This window comes from Rhincodon typus, chromosome 17 (genome assembly GCF_021869965.1).
Source record: "Rhincodon typus isolate 14 chromosome 17, sRhiTyp1.1, whole genome shotgun sequence".
NCBI classification, from domain to species: domain Eukaryota; kingdom Metazoa; phylum Chordata; class Chondrichthyes; order Orectolobiformes; family Rhincodontidae; genus Rhincodon; species Rhincodon typus.
In genome coordinates this window covers 24,988,177-25,011,346 of record NC_063348.1, presented here as the reverse complement: position 1 = coordinate 25,011,346, position 23,170 = coordinate 24,988,177, and the positions used below count along the sequence as shown (strand labels likewise).

General features: G+C 37.6%; 1 protein-coding gene across 1 annotated transcript in view; it reads left to right on the top strand.

Moving 5' to 3' along the window:
- chka (choline kinase alpha) overlaps positions 1-23,170 on the top strand; it is a 51,863-nt gene that overhangs the window by 7,774 nt on the left and 20,919 nt on the right. Inside the window, exon 3 of the mRNA XM_020511979.2 lies at positions 14,272-14,328. Within this exon, the coding sequence (XP_020367568.1) occupies positions 14,272-14,328 (57 nt within the window). The remainder of the gene's footprint in view (positions 1-14,271; positions 14,329-23,170) is intronic.

The window sequence follows — 23,170 nt, the reverse complement described above, 5'->3', positions numbered from 1 at the left end:
TACAGAATATACAGTACAGAATATACAGTACAGAATATACAGTACACCCAATCTATACTGGTGTTTATGCTGCACTTGAGCTGCCTCTATCTTTCCACATTTAGCTCCAGTTGGAATAATACTCTATTCCATTTTCCTTCACATGCTTACCTCCCCTTGCTTAAAGATATCTGACTAAAAACACCCTATGGTAATGCATTTGGCAATCTTGCTTCTCTCCAGATAAAGACTTTTTCTTCTGAATGCCCTCTTTAATGTCACAGTGACTTTGTCTCTGGTTTTCCTCTTCCCTAAAAAGAAACTTGTCCTTTCTGTATTTAATCTGTCAAAGCACTTCAGAATTTTAAATACCTCTGTTAGATCACCTCACTGACTTTTTAGTTTTAATGCATACAGGCTGGGTCTATTTTCTCATGTCTATGCATTTTTGGTATGAATCTTGTAAATTACCAGAGCTGCAAGCAGTACTCCAATTGTAGGCGAGCCCTAACCCTGGCATAACTTTTAATTCAGTCCATCTAGCAATAACCCTCCTGGGTTTGTTTTTGTTGTGAAGTTATCGATCTTAATCAGATCTTGAACTAGCAGGTCCCCTATCCCGTTTAGAGTCTTATTTTACAATTCATGTATAACTAATTTTGATCAAAATGTTGATAATTATTTGATAGATACATGTTCAGGTTGGTTAGCTCATCAAGCTGGTTTGTGGTTCCGCAGATGTTTCGTTACCGTGCTTGGTAACATCCTCAGTGCAGCCTCTGATGAAGCGTAGGTGTGTTTTCCCGCCTGGCTTTTAAACTCTGGGGTCCGTTGCGATGGATTGCCTCACTTCTGGGTTTCCTCTGTAGTGGAATGTATATGGGGTCGAGTTCAATGTGTTTATTAATAGCCTGCTTCGTGGAGTGCCATGCTTCCAGGAATTCTCGTGCTTGTCTCTGCCTAGCCTGTCCCAGGATCTTGGTGTTGTCCCAGTCGAAGTGGTGGTTCTCCTTGTCCGTGTGGATTGAGATGAGTGAGTATTGGTCATGTCTTTTTGTAGCCAGTTGGTGTTCATGTACTCTTGTTGTTACTTTCCTTCCTGTTTGTCCGATGTAGTGTTTCTCGCAGTCTCTGCAGGGGATCTTGTAGATGACATTGGTCCTGTCCATGGCGGGGGGTGGGTCTTTAGTTCGGATGACCACTTGTCATAGGGTTGTCCCAGAGTTTAAAAGCCAGGCGGGAAAACACACCGATGCTTCATCAGAGGCTGCATTGAGGATGTTACCAAGCACGGTAACGAAACATCTGCGGAACAACAAACCAGCTCGGCGAGCCAACCAACCTCAACATCCACAACCCGAGCTACAAATCTACTCCAAAACCTTAGAGATACATGTTCATTTTGTACGTTTATTGAAGATTTATTGAAGCCTCATTTGTAATTTATTCAGTCCTCCTCTGTGGTAATCATCTCTTCCATTTATTGTCAACATATTTAGAAATTTGATTCCAAAGTCTGAGTTGTTAATAGAAATAATGGTCCCAGTATTGACCCTTGTATATCCCACTTCCAACTGTTACCATTGTAACTAGCTATCCTTACGCTCTTTGCTTTTGACCTTGTAGCCAGCTAGCTGTAATTCCAATCTGTTGACCACTTCAAAGATGTAACTTAGGTAAATTTAATGACTTTCATGCCTGAGTCATGGCACTCCTGATTGTCTGATCATTTGAAGTAATGCAATGGTCTTCCTGCTGAATATAGCGGAGACTTGTATCCCATGTATTATTTTATTTTTCAATGACCTAGAGTGGACATTCCCTGTTGGGAGAACGTGTTGAGTCCAATATCCACATCCTTTCTAAGGTGAAAATATAAACTTACTTGTAAGACTGGCTGTGAAATTAGCTAACTGACTTTATCTTTTCTATGGCATCTAACTTTGGTCTGAAAAACATTTACACAGCTGTCCCCCTATGATTCAAAAAATCAAATTATATTTTACAAAGTCCTGCAATTAGTTTCATAACCAGATTACCCCAGGTCACGTTACACATTATTATCACCAATAGTTTTGACAGTGACTGTCTTAGTAATAGAAGCAGGAGTAGGTCATTCAGACTGCAGGGCCTCATCTTGTATTCACTTAGATCTTGGCTGATCTGTAAGTCACCTCCATCTTTGCTCCATATTCTTTTGATGTTTTTTGCCTGGCAAATAATCTGACAATCTCTCTTAAAACTTGCAATTAACCCTATATCTGCAGCCAGTTAGGGAGAGAGTTCCAAGTTTCCTTTAATAGCAAAGCGGTTTTTTAATGGGCCCCATTAAACTTTTAATTTCTGGTCTTGGTATGTTTTAATATGAATATACAAACCCATCATTGGAAAGTTAGCAGCTTTGCTTTATATTTCCAAGTAAACATTATCCATGAAAGCATGCATACCTATGTAAATTGAATAGCACGTACTTTTCTTGACATGGATGATTTAGTCACGGATTTTATATGTTGGTGGTGACATGGTTCTCAGCTTTAATGCCTTACAAGCTATAACTTACACAATCGGATGAAATTAATATTTTCAAAACACGAAAGTCATCAAGCCACAACAAAATTATACCCATCATGTTGTCCATTTTGCTGCCGAAAAATTTGGTAGAAACAACTATTTCCCATATGATTAAACAAATAGGGTGTTTCAAATAAATGTAGGATCAATATTTTAAAGATTGAAAAAGTAACTTAAGTTGAGGTAACATATCCATCATACACAATAGTGTAACTTAATTCATTTGTAGAGCACCAAGTATTAGATTGGAAAATAAAATGTAGCAACAACATTGTGCACTGGAAGGTGGAGGAAGAAAAGCTACTTAGTTTCAACCTTTGAATACCTCATTGGGACTGAGTACCTCTATTGGATACTCAATCTAAACAAATTAAATCTAAAATATGTATGGCAGCACACAAATGTTCAGGAGAAGCAAGGTAAGAATTATATGTTAAAAATATAGAGCAATAAAACAGTTACTTTATGGGATTGAAATTGAATGCTTTATAAAAAATCTTCCTTCAGTAATTTAAAAATAACGTAATCTTTAAAATTATTCTGAACAGTAATTTATTAATCCCAAGCACAGTTTTCTTCTATAATTTTAGCAGTCTGTTCATTGAGTGGAAAATGTTTATGTAAATTTTCATTTTAAAGTGATTTAGATTCAGAATGGAATATTTTAATTTGATGCTTCAATATTAAATGTTCAAATCCACATTTTATCTACATGAGGTTTAAAGTTACCTTCTCCAGTCCTGTTATCTTTAGGATGTTCAAAATAATTAACATGATGATTTTCCCCACAGTTCATGAAGAACTTTGATATTGATACTGCTCCCTCGATTATTAGTAAGCCAGTAAACGTGTGAGTGAGTGTAAATTTATTGTGACTTTTCTTTATAAATTAGCAAAAGAACAAAGTGCTAAATGTTTATATAATAGTGATAGTACAAATCTTGTCTGAATGGCCCGGCTGCAGTTTTGAACTTCTTCCTTTTTTGGGATGCCCCACCAGAGGACATAGTTTTATACCCTACCTCCATATTGAATCTTTTCGTTACTTTAAACACCACAATTAGATCCTGTGTTGTATTATAACCAAATGAATAGAAGTCTTGTCTATGAAACCTGTTTTCGTAGTTTAGCTCTTTAACTTCAATACCATCATGGTGAATTTATGCTGCACGCATCTGTATGGCAAATATTTTTCCTTGTGTAATACCCAGATCTGAGCAGTTCACTTAGTTAAAATCTGTGTAAGTTCACTACTGCTTGGATTCAAATTGGAAGTTAGCTTCCTAATGTTTTGTTTTAGTTGCAACTAAAACTACAAACAAACTTTCAATTGCGTCTGTAAATCTAATTATATTTTCATTGCCATACACCAATGTTAGTTTGATTTGCCTGTATTAGAAGCTAAATTGTAACATTTAGGGGAGTTGTGTGCAGCAAAATGGCAAAAAGTAATAAATAAGATTGCTAATTGGTTAGCATTTTCATTAAATTTTCAAGATGATTAGTATTTTTTGGAGCTGAGTTCTGTATTTTTATCATGGTGCAAAACTGATTTTATTATCCAATTGTGCTGTGTCAAAATATGTTGCACACAATAAACTGAACAACTGGTTCTCATGTAGTTATAAAAATGTCTGTTAAAAGTTGTAATTGTACCTGTATCCACCTTTTCCTCTAAGTTTACTTCACATGTGAACCATCCTCTATGGTAAAAAAAAACTGCCTCATATCTTTTAAAAATCTCTCTCCTCTCACCTTAAAAATCCCCCCACCCCTGTCTTTAAACACACCATCCTAGTGAAAAGACAACTGCCATTAACTCCATCTACACCCCTCATTATTTTATAAACTTCTACCAGGCTGCTTATCAACCTCCTACACTCCAGTGGAAAAAAGTCCCAGCCCATCCGGTTCTCTTTATAACTCCATCCTTCCATACCTGTCAACATCCTGGTAAATCTCTTCTGAACCCTCTCCAGCTTGATATCTTTCCTATAACTGGGTGACCAGAACTGGAGACAGTATTCCAGAAGAAGTCTCACCAGTGTCCTGTACAACTTCATTATGACTTCCTAACTCCTCTGCACAAAGGAGTTTTCATTCTTTGATTTTAACCAGTGCCTCATTCAATTCACAAAGAACAAAGTAGACCACGAAACCAAATGTAAAGTATCTTACATATTCGTAATGTAAGCTACAAATTGAAACAGTTGCATTCTAAGATTCTTAATTCCATGTAAAATGTGGGGAAGAAATGTCTGTTGCATTCATTGTCACACTTCAATCTTTCTAAGTCAAGATTTGAATGAACTAAGATGTTTTTGTTGTATTGCAGTATTAGTTTAAATCGTTACTCCTAATTATTTTTAAGTATAGTTTTTGTTAAAATTGAGAGTTGAAGTACTGTCTTTCTAATTTAAAGATTTTCATATTTTTAGTTTGAGTACTAGACCTGCTTGTCCACTGGTACTTAATTCATTTTTTATCGTTGTAGAAACTGTGCTGTTAATTTCCTTCAAAGACATTTCATGCAATATATATGAATTTTGTGTTTGAAGTAAGGGGTATGTTAGGTGGAAAGCTTAACTTGTTCAGGCTCTTCACAAGCACAACAAATGACTGAATAAACATAATCTTTTCCATTGGGACCTAAAATTAATTTCCAAGACAAGAACAGTTCACCTGTTCCAAACACAGTTCCTGTTTGCCGTTTAGACTGGACCTTGCTAACAGAAACAGATATGTCCTAGCAAAAACACTTCTATGGCAGAGGAAGCAGAGAGGGATTCATGACTAATTGAAGTTGCTATAACCTGAAGCTTTATTAGAAGATTGTTATGCATCACCTTGCTAATGAAGTTCAAATTAACTTGCAAATCCCCAAAAAGAAACTGAATGGACATTTTAGTTGGTAGGAATATAATGAAACATTTTAAATCTGATCAAACATGGTGCAAAGCTTGTGACCTCCAGTTTGCAGCTGAAGCTAACATGTTGAGGATGTATTAGAAGAGTACTTCAGCCATGTACCATGGGGAGGAAAGCGCAAAATGCATTTTCATGGTATTCTGTGCTTGAATGACACTTCCAGTAAGTCTGTTTATAGCACTTGAAGTATTTGTGGTAAGGTCCTCTAGTGAGGGAGTTGTGTTGGAAGAAGTTAGTCGACAATTCATGTGGTTGGACTAGTGGATAAAGAGTCATGTTTGTCATGTGTGGAAGCTTTAAAAAGGCTTTTTTGGTTAACTGACAACAGGGTTAAAAAATTTAGTGCAAAGTGGAAACCAGGATATTAAGTTGCTGAAGCGGTGTGTTGTTGGAGGGAATTTGGTATTTCAACAATTTAGTTATTGAGTCAACACAAAAGACAGTCTTTTGAAATTAATAGTACTCAAAATGTATATCCATCTGCTAATTTTGTTAGCCCCTTTTCCTGTTTCGCCAGTGTTTTAATCAAATAAAATATCGACAGTAAAATAGTGACATGTCAGCACGCCCAGACTTTAAATTCAGACCAAAATTCTAATTTATGCCAATATTTCCAATAGCATTCTCCACAGTGATTCAGTAAGTGTTGTACAATATCTTTGTTTTTAAATCTTACAGAAATTCTGGATAGTATCAGAACTTTATGCCAGTGCTGACATGAGATGTCACATGCATTCTTGCAGTTCTAACTGTACAAGAGCACATTTCTTTCGATTGGTATATAGCAACATTTGAAGAATGTTGAATACTGTAGGATACAGACTTTATGAATATGTATACTTTTTCCATATTTCCTTTCAGTAAATATTTGATCTTAGTTCCTGTGTTTAGAGAGCTCGAAATGGGAAAATGGTTGTCTTGTGAAAACAAAATTGAAGTGTCTGTGACCAAGAGCATTGCCTCCTTCACGTGGTCTGACCATCCATTATTTTCCTGTCTGTGTCCTCCAAACTCTGGTCGCAAAGTCCCTGCAGTCCTTGTACTCTTAATGATACTGATTGGTATGAAATGAAAGAGAAGAATTGCATTTTTTGTTTTAAATGTAGTACAGGGATGACTTTTTCCCAAATAGAAATGAGAACTTGTATTAAAAATGCTTACTGTTACATAATCAATGCAAATTGGGCTTGGAAGATGCAAGTTAAATAAATACATTGGTCACATTGTTTGCAATAAATTTCCATTCAACCTATCTTTTCTGTACTGGCCAAAAGGAGAGATCTGGCCTAAGTCTACTTTCCAGTTATTGGTCCGTAGCCTTTTATGTTCTAGCCCATGAAATGCACGTCCAATTTCTTGTGAAATTGAGGGTTTCTTCCACAGGCTCTTTCAGGCAGTAAGTATGACCTGGAGTTCCCTCTAAATGAGAACTTTCTGCTCAGTTCCCCTCAATCTTCTGCCAGTTACTTTTAGTTCATGCCAGCTTGGTTATTGCCTCTGCTGTGAGAAATGGGTCCTTTCTACACATACTATTTTGTATACCTCAAATAAATTTCCCTTAAGCGTTATCTATGCCAGAAGAAACAAGTCTAGCCTATTCAGTCTTGTTTCATACCCAAACTCCCAATTCCTGGTAACTTCCTTGTAAGTCTCAGCTGTATCCTGTCCCTTGAACTCAGATCCTTCTGAAATATTGAGAATGGAACAATGCTCTGTAATCTAATCATGGTCTAACAAGTGCTTTATAAAATTCTAGCATAACCATTCTCAATATATTACCTAATAACAATGAAAACAAGTATAAGGATCCTGTTTGCATAATAAAACAGCTAAAGGTGCTGATATTTAAAAAATACTATTGATATTGGAAATCTGAAACAAGCAGAAAATGCCGGAGAAATTCAGTATCATTTAAATTAATTCATGAGAGATGAGCATATTGCTCATCCCTAATTATCCTAAAGGAAGTTGAGAATCAGCCACATTGCTGTGGGTGTGGAGTCATACATATGCCAGATGAGGTAAGGACAGTAGTTTCCTTCCCTGATACAGAGATAAACAGTTAAAGTTTTGTATGCTGACTGTTCAGAACTGAAAGGAGTTGTAAAATGTTCTTTTTTTTTAAAACCTTTGATAGAGGTATGGGTTGGGGGTGAGGGGGTGGACCAAGGTAATTTGCCTTTAGCACAGGCTGTCCACACTACTTGCAGAGAGATGGTGACCAGTGAAGGGGGTTAGGAGAGGAGCGAGAAGAGAAGGAGAATGAGTGAAGTATTGGAAGAAGAGTTGAACATCCTGCTGTGCCCAAAATTCATTAAGGTGCATGCAGAACGGAATAAAATTGAGTCCTTTGAGTACACATCACTCAGCATCAGAGAGGATATAGTGGGTACACAAGTTAGGATTATGACCTAAGAAATAGGAGCAGGTCAAGATCAAGCTGATCTCTTGCTCCTGTACCATCATTGGCAGTTCCTTGTCTTTTGCTTTGGGCACCCTCACCATCTGTTATGCTTGATTATTTGTCAACATCATGAAACCATCTCCCTTCAGTTCCAAAGAAGAGTAATTTCAGTCTTGAAATTTTAACTGTCTCCACAAATGCTGCCAGACGTCCTGAGTTTATCCAGCACCTTGTTTTTATTCCTTAATTCCACTATCCATGTCCTCCTAAGTTTTATACAATATTGAGCTTTGAGTAACTACCACAAGCATTTTTTTTGCCCTGTCCGGAGCGCTCTTCTTTAACATCAACACAAGTATACATTTGGGATTTCCACCCTATTTCTTTGTGGGATCTTTGTACCTCCTTGAATACCGCCCATGATCTGGCACTGATAGCTTGAAGTGGTTAGTTCTAATCAATTCTTGCCAAGTCACATGTCAGATCAGTAAAATTAGCCTTTCCTCTAGTGAAAACTTTTACTCCCGTCTGTTCTTACCCTTTTCCATAACTATACTGTGTCTCAGGTACTGTGATCAAAAATGCTTTCCTGCTTGTGTCCTTTGCAGACTTAGTTCCCTAAATCTGAGTTCAGAACTGTCCCATCTCTTGCTAGGCCTGTATTGGCTAAAAAATTCATGAATTTTGCACCCTCCACAGTTGTGATTTTGTCTCTGTTAATATTAAGGTAATTGAATCGTTCACTTTTAGTGCACTTTTAAGCAGTTTGTGTACGTATTTGCTTTTCTGTCTGACTCTGGCTGTGTAAAGTCAATTTACTCAGCTTTGTGATTGCACTTTTCTTTGTTTCTTAGTTCAACCCACATTTTATGTTCTTGTATGATCTCATTTTGTTTCTTCGAGCATATTCTTCCTCCCGAAAGCTGCAATGGTTTGTTCAACCAATGCAGAAATCTGCTTTCCTTTCTTTAGCCCACTGAGAAATTCCTGTAAACAGGAACGTTAAGCTGTCATTCTTTAGATTTGACTGAAACATGGTGTATAATCTCCTTGAGGTATCTGTTAGTGCCATCAGCTTAACTGCTTTATTCAGTTGATTCTGTATAACCACTAATCACTGAACAAAGAATCCCTTTGTTACCTATTTTCTAGCAATTGTTTCTTTGGCTTTCCATGCTTGCTCACTAAATTTTCACCTTCTATTTTCCAACTTTAGTTCTTTCTCTTTCTGAATTTACATTAAGGTTCCTATTCCCCTACTGATCTAATCAAAATTATCAAGATACTTATTATTTTGTCAGGAATATGGTTTCCCTCTGATTTGCATTATAAATGAGGAGGCACCATTCACTGTCAAATTCTTGTCACATAATCACCTCTACAAATCTAATAATTATATGTTTCCTTCCTGTCCCCTTCAAGTTTATAAAAACATTTATTATTGATGTCTTAAAATGAGCTGTAAACTGCATTTTCTACTTTTCATAGTCAAAGAACTTTTCTACTAGAAACAGTAATTTTTTTTTTCCTTTCTGTAACTTATGATGTGAAAGCCATCCCAACATTGAAATTGCTAATTGCTGGGTTTCAGAATTATGGAGTTTTGAATGTGCAGCATTTTTCACCCTGTCACCCCACATTCCAGAATATTGTTTGACGTAGATCAATGAACCCTCATACAGATACACTCCCAAACAGTTAGTGTTCCACGCTGTTTGTTCATAGTTTGATTTGCACCTTCACCATTGCCCAAGTGCGTGTTTTCCAAGAGGATTTCTGTGTAGTGATAAAGAACAGGTTCCTTGGTTCTGACTCTTAATTATCACTGCATCCACACTGTGTTATTGCCACTCAAGATTGGGTTAACTAACACAGCAAAGAGTGGAATTTAGCCAGGAGCCTTCCTTGATTGAATGACTCGAATGCTCTTGAGATTACAGATGCCATCAAACCTTCAATGCAACATTTCGATTTTATTATTTAAATTGTTTTTATTTTTATAAAAATTAGTGTTTATACCTTTCATGGTAAAGTTAATATTCTAAACTGCATTCGAGCAAAAAACATTTTATTGTTGAAGGAGCATGTGTCTCTGACTTGGGTAGAATTTGAACTCTGGCTGCTTGTAAGAATCTGTTGTTTAATAGACAATTTTGACATTAAATATTTTTAAATTTTCAATGTATGTGATTTCTGTAGATTTTGAATAATACTTAAAGTTCCAATATCTCCAGTAACAATAGTATTGAAGGTTTAATACAAAATTGAAAAAGTTGTCATGAAAGGCATCCTAATATTATGCTTTATTATTCATTCAACTAATGACAAAATGTCAGTTAATTAGTGAAAATCTGATGTTTTATACTTTATGTATATGCTACAGTACAAGTTGGTATTGAAATATGACCTTACAGTATGAACGATGATCATTAGTATTACTGTGTGCTGTGCCTGGTTCATACTGTTTTGGCTGAAGTGAAATACATAGTAAAACTATTCTCGAGTTGTCCCAACGTAAGTGTTACATGTATTTGTGAAACTTGTTCTTTTGTTTGTAGCCTTGACTGCTAACTAGAAAGCATTTGGAAGCAGAAAATTTGTACACACCTATCCCTCCTGTTGTACACTGGATAGAAAGCAATGTTTCTGATTCTAAAGTAGAATGTTCTAATTTTGCATGGGGAATAAATCTGTATAGTTTGTTGCCTTCCATTTGCCTTGGAAAGATAAGATGTGATAGGGATTTGGAGAGGCATAGTCAGATTCCTTTATAAGATTTAGATTTGTCAGGCAATATGATATTTTACTTAAGAATATATATCGTGGTACTGACAGCATACACAGTTGTTATCAATTTATCGTATAATTTAATTGCTGCTGTCTAAAACTGGGATAGTTGTAGGATTTTCTACAAGCAGTTGGTGCGTAGCCTTTGTTTAGAATGAGAAAGTCTTTTTTGTTGAGCACTTGCAGAACATTTCTGATTGGGAAGAGGTGTATGCTGGGACTTAATCAACATTGCCAAAGGGTGAGTGAGTTATGTCATTCTTGAGGTAGTTTAAATTTGTTTCCAGTATGTTAACTCTCTGTTGGTAACTTTATTTTCATCCCTTAGTTATTTTGTGCAGGTAAATAACATTGCAGTTAATAAAAGAAAGCAACCTTAATGGCTCAACTGTCTTTTCTTGTTTGGTCCAATGCCAAATCTCTGCAGAGTTAGCTGATTTCAAAATAAAAGGAACTACACCTCTAAGATGGATTGGGGAAACTTTGCATGGCTTCTGATCCTGACCACCGCTTATTCTTCTAAGTTGCAAGCATATTAATTTCAGCATTCGGTGATGACTAGGCCATCTGAACTGTAATATTCCTGCATCAAGCATGCAACTAGCTCATCTGAATGGCCACTTAGGCAAAGATATTAGAGTTTGGTGTTTGTAGACAGGTGCAGGAGAGAAATTCGCAGTCAAAAAGATTAGAATTAAAAAGGCATGTGGTGGTTATATGATCTGAAAACTTTTTATTTGAAGTGTGGAATTCGTGCAAAGAACTTGTGACATTTGTGACAAAAATATTTCAAATTCTATGACTGAATTATTATCCAATTATTGCTTGTGCAAGACAAAACTTAATATATTCTAGAAAATTAACTTAAATGCACTGGTAAATTTTAGATGTCTTCCGATGGCTAGAAGCAAAAACAGCTTGACAAATTAATTTCCTGCATTGATTTTTTTTTAACTAATAGAAACTATGGAACATAACAAAAAGAATAAATTTGCCTCACTTCCATTTGGTGAATGTGAGAATTGCAGGAAAAGTTTTGCATCCAAATAGCATAATATTGTAGTGTGCCATATCTCTCTTTTTGAACCATATGTTCTATTATTAAAATCAACTGCAGTATGTAGCAGTGAATTGTTTCTTATTTTGAAAGTTGATTAGTAAAAGGGGCTGGGTTGGGGATGGGGGCAGTGAGGTGGGGGATTGAAATTAAACCTTAGAAAATGACAAAATGTAAACAAAAACAGTACCCCTGACCAGGCTGCAATTCTTCAGGCAACATGGTAAATATTTTACATTACAAATTGGATGTTTTTCAAATAAGTTCCACAATGTCCAGAATTGGTTCACACTTGGATCATCTGCTTATGTTAGTAATGGTTTTCAAAACAACTTGAATTTAGTCAATTTGCCAAAGAAGCCATCAGGACTTGTAGATCAGCTTCTTAATAAACTAAGAAGTAACCTTACCTAACATGATGGAGCCATTCCTCAGAAGTAAAATATGACGAGGCAAAATCAGCTGGTTAATTTATTTGATTTTTTTTTAAACATATCGTCTTGTAAAATGAAACCATATTGAACTATCGTTGTGGAAGAAAAATATCAATTTGTGATACTACTTTGCCGTAATGTCTGTGTGGAGTTGCATATGTTGTGGGGTTCTATACCACCTTGGCTGTACTTGCATATGTTCTTTGCTGCAGGCTTGCCCATGCGATCGTGCCTTTGCGATCGTGCCTAGAGCACTCTGGTTTCCAGGTGACAAACACGATTCACGGTACAGTATCTGATCTCTGCTCTGACGTTGCAGCACCTTCTACAGTTGTAAACATCCTACTATATTAATTTTTGTCTGTTAAAATTGGACCTTTAAGTTCATTGTAAAATTTCCTCAATTGTAATGTTTTTTTTATTTTGGAAGTAATTTCTACTTGGGCTTCTGGCTTCCATAATGGTTTTTGAATGTGCTTGTTAACAGACAATGCAGAATGCCATTCAAATGACACAAATGCCATTCTGCTTTGAAATCTCAAAAAAATCAAATGACTATGTGGCAGAATACATTTTCTTATTAAAGGAGAAAGCATTAGTGTGGTGCAATACAGGTCCCCTAGTCTTTGTGAGTTCCCAATCTCCAAAGAAAGGGGAACTGTCAAATGAAAGTAAATTACTTCCTTCAAGACAGAATAAAATTGGAGAGCAAATCTGCTTGGTTGCTTTCATGTGGTTCCTTTAGCTGACCCAAGAGTGGCATTGCTAGGTCCCTGGGAGCAGGGTTCTTAATTGCCCTCAGTCAGAGAATAATGCAAAGTGACAGAAAATTGGAGAGAAGTGATCTGTTGTATGCAAAGAGAAGAACTTATGAATTAAAGATATCTTGTTAAAAAGTTATGTGCCACCTAGGAAAAGACAAACATTGAAAAACATTATCAATTACATCTATAATAGATGAGTACTTGGGTTAAATGTAGTTTTATTGTTTGTATATACTGGAAAAACAAAATGGTCTAAATTTCGATAGTGCTGAACGTTTGGCAAAATATTAACCATAAATGTATCAGTTAATGTTGCATTTTAATGCCTTTCCATTTATGCAAATCCAAATTGCTTGAGGTCAAAGGGATCCATAAGTAACTGCTGCTTATAGTTAGTAATTATATGAATTGACTCCATGCTGATGTCTCCATCATAATAGTATTAGTTTATGTTGCAGCCTAATCCCATAACTTTGTCATGAGTGTTGAATTAAGTTTTCTGGCATTCCAGTCTTGTTTGAATAAATCTCAAGTGCCTTACTTCATTAAAATACATTTACAATAAACCTTGTTCCCATCGGTGAGTTTTTCAATTTCTGTTAATGGGATTTGAAACATTCTTTCTTTTTGGAATACAAGTTGTTTCCCCCATTGTTTCAAAATTGATTTTATTAGTCTGATTTTCTAAGAAGTTATTTCTAATCCACGTGTAAGAACTATATATTAGCAGTATGGTTCCCACCCCTTCTGCATGTATATTTCCTTTGTGCACTTGCCCTAAATATTGTCTATCTTTAGGTAGTTTCTCTGACTATCTTTGCAGGAGCATTCAGGATTTTATCTGGCTGCCTAATTTATTTTAACCTTCTAAATGCAGAAATTTAAAAATCTGTAACTTGTAGAAATGTCCTTATGTCTTTATTTTGAAAACCATGTGTTTCTCTCTCCCTTCTCTTTCTTTCCCCACTGTCCTGTATCTGTGCATGTACCAGTGTTATTTTTTGCCAAAGTTTCAATTTTTGATAGCGAATGCTAACATAGAACTCTAAAAGAGTACAGCACTAAATTAGTAAACGTATGTTTTTCCACTGTAGGACATAGATTAAACCTAGGTGGCACTACTTTTTACAAAATTTATAGTAATTGACCTCTTAGTCATGTTTAATATGGCACTGCATTGTATTTGTGCCCCAGCATTAGAATATATTTTGGATCTCAGATCAGTTTTAGTAACAATTAGTGGTTTTTGGGGGAGGAAAAGGAAAAGAACAGTTAATATAAACAAAGTAGGCTCATTTTACACCTTTAGTTTTTTAAAAATGAGTTGCTTTTCTGTCTTGTTGATAGATGACGTGTAATAAAGGAGAGTCCAAACAGACGAACCAGGACAGATTTGATATTCGGGTAAGTTTGTCTTCATTTGAAACTGTCTTCAGAAATTAATTAAGTCTTTGTGCGTGTTTTCAAAGGAAGCTCCTCTTTTCCCACCTGCCCCCCCACCCCACAAAAGAAGTCTTGTGGCCAAACTTGTTCAGCTGCCTCTGACATTTCTCTTTCTTCCTTTGTTTTACTGGATAACATTTCCTCTAAGGCACCTCTTATCTTGGCTCTAAACTTGTATCTTTCCTATGTTCTGTCATGCCCTCTGAGCTCACCTTGTTCATGAGAACCAATGCCTACTCTCGAGCCTATTCTTGCTTAATAGCTGACCGCCCAACTTGCCACCTTGGCATTAAATTTAGCTAATGTTAACAGTTCTCACACTTGTCTTATCTCCTTCAAGTCTACCATAATTACATTGTGCATCCAGTAATCAATGTTAAGCCCTCAGACCTTGCACATTACTAACTTGTCTCCAACCTCCCTTCCCACATCCAAGTTGCCTTTCCCTGTCCATGGTTAAATCTTACCAGTCAGGTTCCAAGCCTGCCATAATGCCATATTAGCTAATATGAAAGCCATGTGATGGCTTATGTGATTATGGCCATGGTAACCATTTCCTTAATTGCCTGGGTCAATTCTTATCTATCTAGTTGCAAGCAGAGTATTGCTTACAAGGGTTGTATTTCCTTGTGTGTAGTTACCTCTGGTTTCCCCAGGAATCTATCTTTGGTCCCTGTACTTGCTTATCTGTATGCTGCTGTCATTGATATTAGACAAAATGGAGCATCTCCTGCCACTGCGTTGGTGCAGGAAGTCAGTCATGCTGGTGTCATTGACGTGCACTTGGAGCAGAAAGTGAACACCTATTCTCCTGATGGGTAGGTGTGTGGTGCTGCTGATGTTGTCGTCTTCATCCCTTGGTCATCATCTCTCCCCTCCCCACCCCACCCCCCCCCCCCCAAAAAAAAGTTTGCTGTGCTTACTTGCCAGCTCCCTGCTACTGGAGCCTGACTATGTGCCCCATTTGGCTGTGTAAAATTTGCAGAGACATTTGAAACTAGATTTTTAAAAAATTGAAAAGGAACCCATTTGATTTGTCATTGTTAAAATCATTTTAATTTATTCCTTGCCCTTAATCTTGGATACAGGAAGCTACTTAGGATCGTGGAATTCCGCCGGTTGGGAACAAACCATTCAGCCCAACAGCTGATGGCTGGCATGATGTCCGTGCTGCCGCTGCCCGGGCATTGTGTGCCCCCTGTGGCTGTGGTGGCAGCAATGACTCAAACTCAACAGATTCTGTACGTGATGGTGAGCTGTACCTCACCATCACGTCTACATGTCAGACTGCTTATCTGGTATCCAGTACTGGATGAGTAGAAGTGTTTTCCTGACTAAATGTTAAGACAACATTTTTGTGCCTTCAGTCACCACCATGATTTTGTGACCTAGCCTCTGACTCCATCTCTCTTTTTGGTAACAATTTTGAGGCTGAACTAGGCTCCCCTCAACCTTGCTGTTAAGGCATGGGAACTATGAACTATCCAACTACCCATGCTATCACCTACTTATCATCTTTGTAGCATCACCAAAGTTAGACTCTGCCTTAGCTCAGCTTTTGCAGGAAACCTCATTCATGCCTATATTATCTTTATTATGTGCCCTCCTTGTAGATTCTCTTCACCCATCTATCTTCAACCTATCCCAAACTCTGCTGCTTATATGCTGACTTACTGTTCACCTGTCACTCTTTTTTAAGACTCTCATCCTTTCAAATCCCTCCATGACCACCTCATCTATTTCTAAGCAGTTACAGCCTTGCGTAACTGTGCTCTTCATTCTGACTTCTTAGTTGTTAACTGTTCTGCCATTGTTGGAGTGTCTTGGTCCTGAGATCTTGAATTCCTTCCCATAAAACTTTGTTTCTCCTCTTCTGTCTCTTCCTTTTAAGACTTGTGTTCACACCTACCTCTTTTAAACAGTTTTATGATCAAAATATTTCCTTGTGACCTGGTGTCACACTTCGTTTGATAATGCTCCAGTGAAGTGCCTTCTATGTTTTACTACAGTAAAAGTAATTATATTTTTAAAAGTATTGACATTGGGCTTGTACCTTTGTGTGACCGAAGGGAATATGTGAAATGAGTTGGACAGTCTTAGTTCCTAGTGGCCATTGGCATATCAGCATAAATTACACTGAATTTGCACTAAATTTACAATCTCACGTGGAGAAACCACAGGTTGGTTACTGTTGCAATTGTAAGACTGAGAGTAGGAAGTGACATTGAGATTCAAGTTAAGGCATTTTTTTTGGGATTGAGGAGAAGTAGCTTAACAAATGCTGCCTTATCTGGGATTGTGGAATAAATTTCCCCAGGAAATATCCCTCATTGAGCACAAATTTCAGAGGAGAAAATAGAAGTTATTTTATTCATTCCTAGGATGTGGGTGGCACTGGCTGTGTCAACATTTATTACCCATTCTGTAATTGCCCAGAGGGCAGACTATTATTCCACAGACCCAGGTAATGTTCTCGAATTCCAGGTTCATATCTCACCATGGCATCGGGAATTGAAGGTCATGAAACCATTATTGATTGTAGGGGAAAAAAAACTTCCTAATGTCCTTCAGGGAAGGAAATCTGCCATCCTTACCTGGTCTGGCCGACACATGACTCCAGACCAACATTGTGGTGAATTCTTAACAGTGGTCTTGGAAATGGGAGATGGACAGTAAATGCTGCCCTGGCCGGTGATGTCCACATCCCATGAATAAATAAAAAGGAATACATTAGAACAAGCCATGCTGTTTCCACCCTAACACTATCTTCTAAGTTTCTAAAGTCAGAAACTGACTTTGGTTCTCATTATTTCTTCAGGCAGTAGTGGCACAGTCTAGATGCTTGTGCACAGTGCAGCTGTAAATGTTAACTGGAATATCTCAGAATGAGTGCAGCACAGAATCATGTTGATGCAAATAAGGTTTGGTTGTATGACTTCATGCTCATTCATGATGATTGGTGGTAGGTGGCTGTTCTACTTCATGGTCTTTACATTTTTATGACAATTTCCTCAAATTTAAACATCTGTTACTGAATTATACTTCCATTCTCCTATATTTTCTTAGAAATTTTGAAGGTTGAGAACCAGAATATTTGTTTAATTGTTTCTGTATCTGAGTTAAGGAAAATCTAAAACTGTCATTAATAAGGTTGATCCTGTCAGTGTTGTTTGTTTAACTCTCAGTTCCAGTCAGAGCAGTTGTTTTTGATGCTAATTTTTTTTTTAAAAAAAATGTCAAAGGCTGGCAGTTTCAAAATAGCTGATCTGACAAACTGCAAAGCTGACAATCCACAAAGCAATGTGCAACTGGAAAGTATTCCTGAATAAAGGTTTGTGGTTAAGTTTATTGTTTCAAGTTCATTTGAATAAATTAAAATACTTCGTCATACATTGAATTCTGGATTTTATTGGTACTTAGAAAAGCAAACTTAATTGTTTCAACAAAAGCTGAAACCCTACGGCTTTGTGCGTGTTGTGTAAAAGGAAGTGGTTACAGTGGAAGTGCAGTGAGACGTGAAATTGTGACCTTTTAACTTCAACTAAACGTTAAAGATGCAAAAGCATTTTGCTGTGATCAATTTAAAATTTTAAAAATATATCATCATTTAGTTGTTCTAAAAATGTTTCCCTGAGGTCTGGATTCCAATTTCCTGTACAAGTTTTGATTTTTGACACTTGATGCATTTTCAATTGTATTGTAATTAAGCATCTGAAACCAGTAATTTATTCTATAAGGGTTGCTGAATGTTAAATTAAAATTAGAATCAATGGCAAATTGTAACTAGATATTTGCATCAGAAAATAAGGCTCATGATCAACCAAACTACTGAAACTGACAGATTTCTGTCTTGTACTGAAAGATTGTAGCTATTGTCTTTGACCCTTGCTTGTAACTCTGTTTCCTAGATCCCTGTTCTAACCAGAATCACAACCTCACCATCCTATTTGACTCTGATCTGAACATCTGGCCCCAATATTCTCTCAATCTCAAACAGTACAGACTTTTACCTATTTAATATCCTCTAGTACTACCCAGCCAGTGCTGACCTGCTGAAACCCTTGTGCAGTGTAGCATATTATCTGGCAGTCAGAAGGTGCAATGAATTCATGTCAATTTCTTCAAATACAAGCAGTGTGCAAAATTTGTTCACCCTTCCTGTGACATTCAACTCGATGTTCTTGATTACTAAAGGGACCAAAGGTTATGTGGAGAAGGCAGGAGAATGGGGTAGAGAAACATATCAGTCATGATCGATGGAGAAGACTTGATGGGAGGAGTGCCCGAATTCTCCTCCTCATATCTTGTGGTCACTCCTCAATGTGCTGTTGTGTAGTTGCATACTTGACTTTCAGATTAAAGTCATTGAGGCCACCTCTGCTTAGTACAAGATGCCTCACAGCTAGAGGCAGCAAGTGCTAACTGACATCCTTTTTGGAACAATGGCCAGCTGGGTTGGGATACCGCTGTCCCCACCAGGGGATGATTTGACATGCTCTGCCGGAATTGTGCGCACAGCATAAAATAGCCACAAAAGCCATCCTGTGAAATGATGGCTATCCTGATCAGACGGTTTCTTGCTATATAGTGTGCAAACATGTGGAAGGCCCTAACAGGTCAGGAAAAGTGCCCTGTCTACCTCTGATTACCATGGAATCATAAGGTTCTCCAAAGTTTGAGCAACAATAGTGACATGTCTGATGTTCACCACTAACAGGACGCTACCATCAAGCAAAAATGTACTACCTATCACACGTGAATAATGTGATACATGGATTTCATTATCATTGAGAGTCTGGATATGTAGGACATTCATCCCAAAGATTGGTAGATTGTATCAAACAGCATGTTCTTTCAACTGTTCAGAACAATCAAGATATTGACCATAACCCAACCCGTGCTTGCAAAACTTGCAACAGCATCCAGCATTGGATGTGATTCTGTAATTGGACAACATTTGCTGGATAATCCTGAATGTACAAGGGATTATCTTGACAACCAGGTTGGGATTCAGTTGGGCTCTGTGTGGCACACTTGTGTGTGCTGGAAGTTATATCTGTGGCCCTGTTCCTTGTAGACAGACAGAGCAGGTGCACGTTGTGCCTGTTTCAAACCAACAAAACAGTTAACGGTAATTCACTGATTCATTTCTCAGAGCAATGCCCTGATCATTGTCAACTGCCGGGTTTAAAATTTAACAAATCCTGACTGCTGAATCAGTCACCATTAATGGATGCATACATCATGGCAACATCTCTACCAACTAGCAGTCTCCTGTCATGCAGTGTAAATGTTGGTTTTCCTGTAGAATTTGTATTCCTGCATAGAGTGTGAGAAAACAGCCTTTGACACAATATCTTTTTACTAACAAACCGAGGATTATTTCACAAAAACCAGTCAGTAGTTAAGTGTCAATTGTGTTGAATGTCTTTCTGTGCATTTTAAAACATGGATCACTGCACATTTTCAGTTGTGCTATTTAAATGAATGTTGCGGTTTTATTGACTTTTATTGGAACAGTGGCAGTGAAGAGGCTAGGAAAACTGAATTGCTTAAAAGGTCAAATTCCAAGGTTGGCATTTTTGCCATATTTTGAACAAAGTGCCTGAGCACAAATGATGAGATGGCTAGTATGATGACCAAAAACATTGTCACAAAAATATTTCTAGGTTGCAGAGATTTGAGATGGATGGTCCACAACCTGAAACAACCTTGGACAGTGCAAAATGGTTTTGACTAAATGTAAATGCTCAGAGATTCAAGTCAAAGGAATCGTAATAGAATAAATACTGTCGCACAATGCTGTCATTCCAGTATTCCTTCAACATAACAATTAAAGAGTTGTTTTTGATTGTTAGGAATAATATTAGGCCTAAATGTTGTTTCAGCAGATTTTGAAGTCATGGATGGAAAATTACTGACATATTCATATCCTTGCCACCTGTTTGCTAGTTACTGTGACTACAAGTTTGAATTGATCGGTAAAACATTACTAAAATTAAAACAATTCACAACATAGGAATTTTTGTCATCGAGTCAAGTATTGGGATAGTGAATTTTCTGATCTGGCCTCAATTTCCTGCATGCCCTCTTTATCGTGCCATGAAGGTAGGTTTATGATGAACCTGTGGACTCTGAAGGTAATGCAGAGTGAGAAACTGGCCCAGATTGCAGAGTCATGCAAAAAAACTGTTGTGGGCTCAACATAAGGCCTGACTCTGCCTGAAAATTGTACAATCATCAATGAACATTTGCACTTCTGACCTTTTTCATAATTGAGAGAAGTCGATTGAAGCAGCTGAACATGGTCGGACCCAGGACAGTACCCTGAGGAAATCCTGCAGAGATGTCCCAGACCGGAGATGACTGACCTCCAATAACCATAACCATCTTCTTTCATGCCAGAGAGTTTTCCCTCTGATTCCCATGACTCTAGTTTTGCAAAAGCTCCTCAATGCCATACTGTCAAATGCTCTCATCTCTGGAATTCAGCTCCTTTTGTCCATGTTTGGACCCAGGCTTACATGAGGTCAGGAGCTCAGTGGCCCTGGCAGAACCCAAACTAAGAGTCAGTGAACAGTTTATTGCTTCGTAACTGCTGCTTGGTTGCACTGTTGATGACACATTCCGTCACTTTACTGAAGATAAAGAGTCGACTGATGGAGCAGTAATTGGCTGCACTGAATTTTTCCAGCTTCTTGTGTACAGGACATGCCTGGGCAATTTTCTACGTTGCCAGGTAAATGTCACTGTTGTAGCTGTATTGGCACAGTTCAGTTAGGGGCAAAGCAAGTTGTGGACCATAACTCTTCACTACTAATATCAGAATGTTGTCAGAGCCCATCGTCTTTGAAGTGACTGATTCCAGTTTTCCTTGATATCAAGTACAGTGAAACAGACTGACTGAAAACTGGCATCTGTGATGCTGGGGAGTTTTGGAGGACGTCAAGATGGATCATTCACTCAGCAGTTCTCTATAAAGATTGCTGTGAATGCTTAAGGCTTATCTTTTGCACTGATATGTTGCATTCTCCCATAATCGTGGATGGGGATGTTTGTGGAACCCCATCTTCCAGTGAGTTGTCTAATTTTCCAGTACCGTTCATGACTGGATGTGGCAGAACTTGGATATGATCCATTAGTTGCAAATTGCTGTTTGTCATTTGTTACTTATGTTGTTTGCTACGCAAGTAGTCCTGTTTTGTAGCTTCACCAGGTTGATCCCTCATTTTAAATCCTGGCAAGCCCTCCTGCACTCTCCATTGATCATAATGGTCAAGTGGTGGATATGCTGGATCATGAGGTTGCAGCTTGAGTTGGAGTATAATTCTGCTGATGAACCGTAGTCCTGTGATTGCTGATCTGTTTGAAGTCTTCTTGGTTTGAAGCTGGGACTTCCACCAGGACTTTGTGATCATCATTCTTACTGATGCTGTCATAGACAGGCACATGTGTAACAGTAAATTGGTGAGGATATGGTCAAGTATGGTTTTTCCCTATTGGTTCCCTCACTGCCTGTCATAGACTTAGTCTATCAGTTGTGACCTTTAGAACTCAACCAGGTTGGTCAGGAGTGGTACTGTCGAGCCACTTTTCGTGGTGGACATTGAAGTCCAGCTGCCAGAGTACATTGTACACTTGCCACTCAGCTTCCTCCAAATGCTGCTCAAAATGCATGAGTGCTCCACATAGCGTAATAGTGTGTTCTTCCTAAGTACACATTCTGCAGTCTGGGAATCCTGACTCCGGTGCATGCACCCATAAACAGTCATGACTGCTCTAATTTCCTCCCTCTATAAGAAGAATTCAGTCTGTTGTAATCAACTTTATCCAGGGCAAATACTAATCTTCCCATGGTTATCAACATACCTCTATGCATACCCGAGATTAGTTCTGTGATTTTGCTGATTGAGTCAGGAATCTAGGATGCTTTACTTTTTCCACTGCATTGTCATCTTTTAAGTAATGTTCTGTTCTTAGTCTGGTTTCTAGAAGAAACATTGTGATAACATAGGATTCTAATACTAACAGACCATGAATTCTGAATTGCCACTACTTTGTTTGGAGTGAGAAGTGCACTTTCAGCTTGTGTGCAAGTGTGAATTAGATTAATAAAATGGAGTACTGTGTTGTATTTCCCCGTCTTGTTAAATTCACTAACCCTACTAGAACAGTGAGGCTGTGTTTTAAGAGCCGATTGATTGATTATATAATTGACACAACTGTCCTGCTTTTGATGTTTTGTTTATCAATTTGTAGTAATCTTTGCCATAAGCAATTTGTATGCAATGTAAATAATATTACTCTTTTTTTTGTGGGAAGAGACTGATCAGTTCTGTGGTTTAGCTGATTGAGTCAGGGATCCAGGATGCACTGCATTTTCCACTGCATTGTCCTCAAAAGTATATTGTCCTCCATAAGTATGTTCTGTTCTCTTTCTGGTTTCTGAAAGAAACATTGTGATAGCGGAAGGATTGTAATAGTTGGACACAACTTGAAGCTTATGGTTTTTTCAAGCATCAGTTGTTTTTGTTTCAATTTTTTTGATCAAAATTCACCAAGGCTGCACAAAAACCCCTCAAATGAAAGATGCATTTTTTATTTCTTTGTGCCATTCCTGTCTTAATTAACCTCAATGTTGAGAGAAATCTGCAAAAGACTTGCATTAATTTTCTAAATCCAACTTTGATCAAAAACTGTCTAGCCATGGCCAGGTGTTGAAAAATGCATGCCTTTACTAGAAACTCTGAAAAGATCTGAATTGTTCTGGTAGGTTTGGGCTGGCAGTTAGAAAACTGGATCA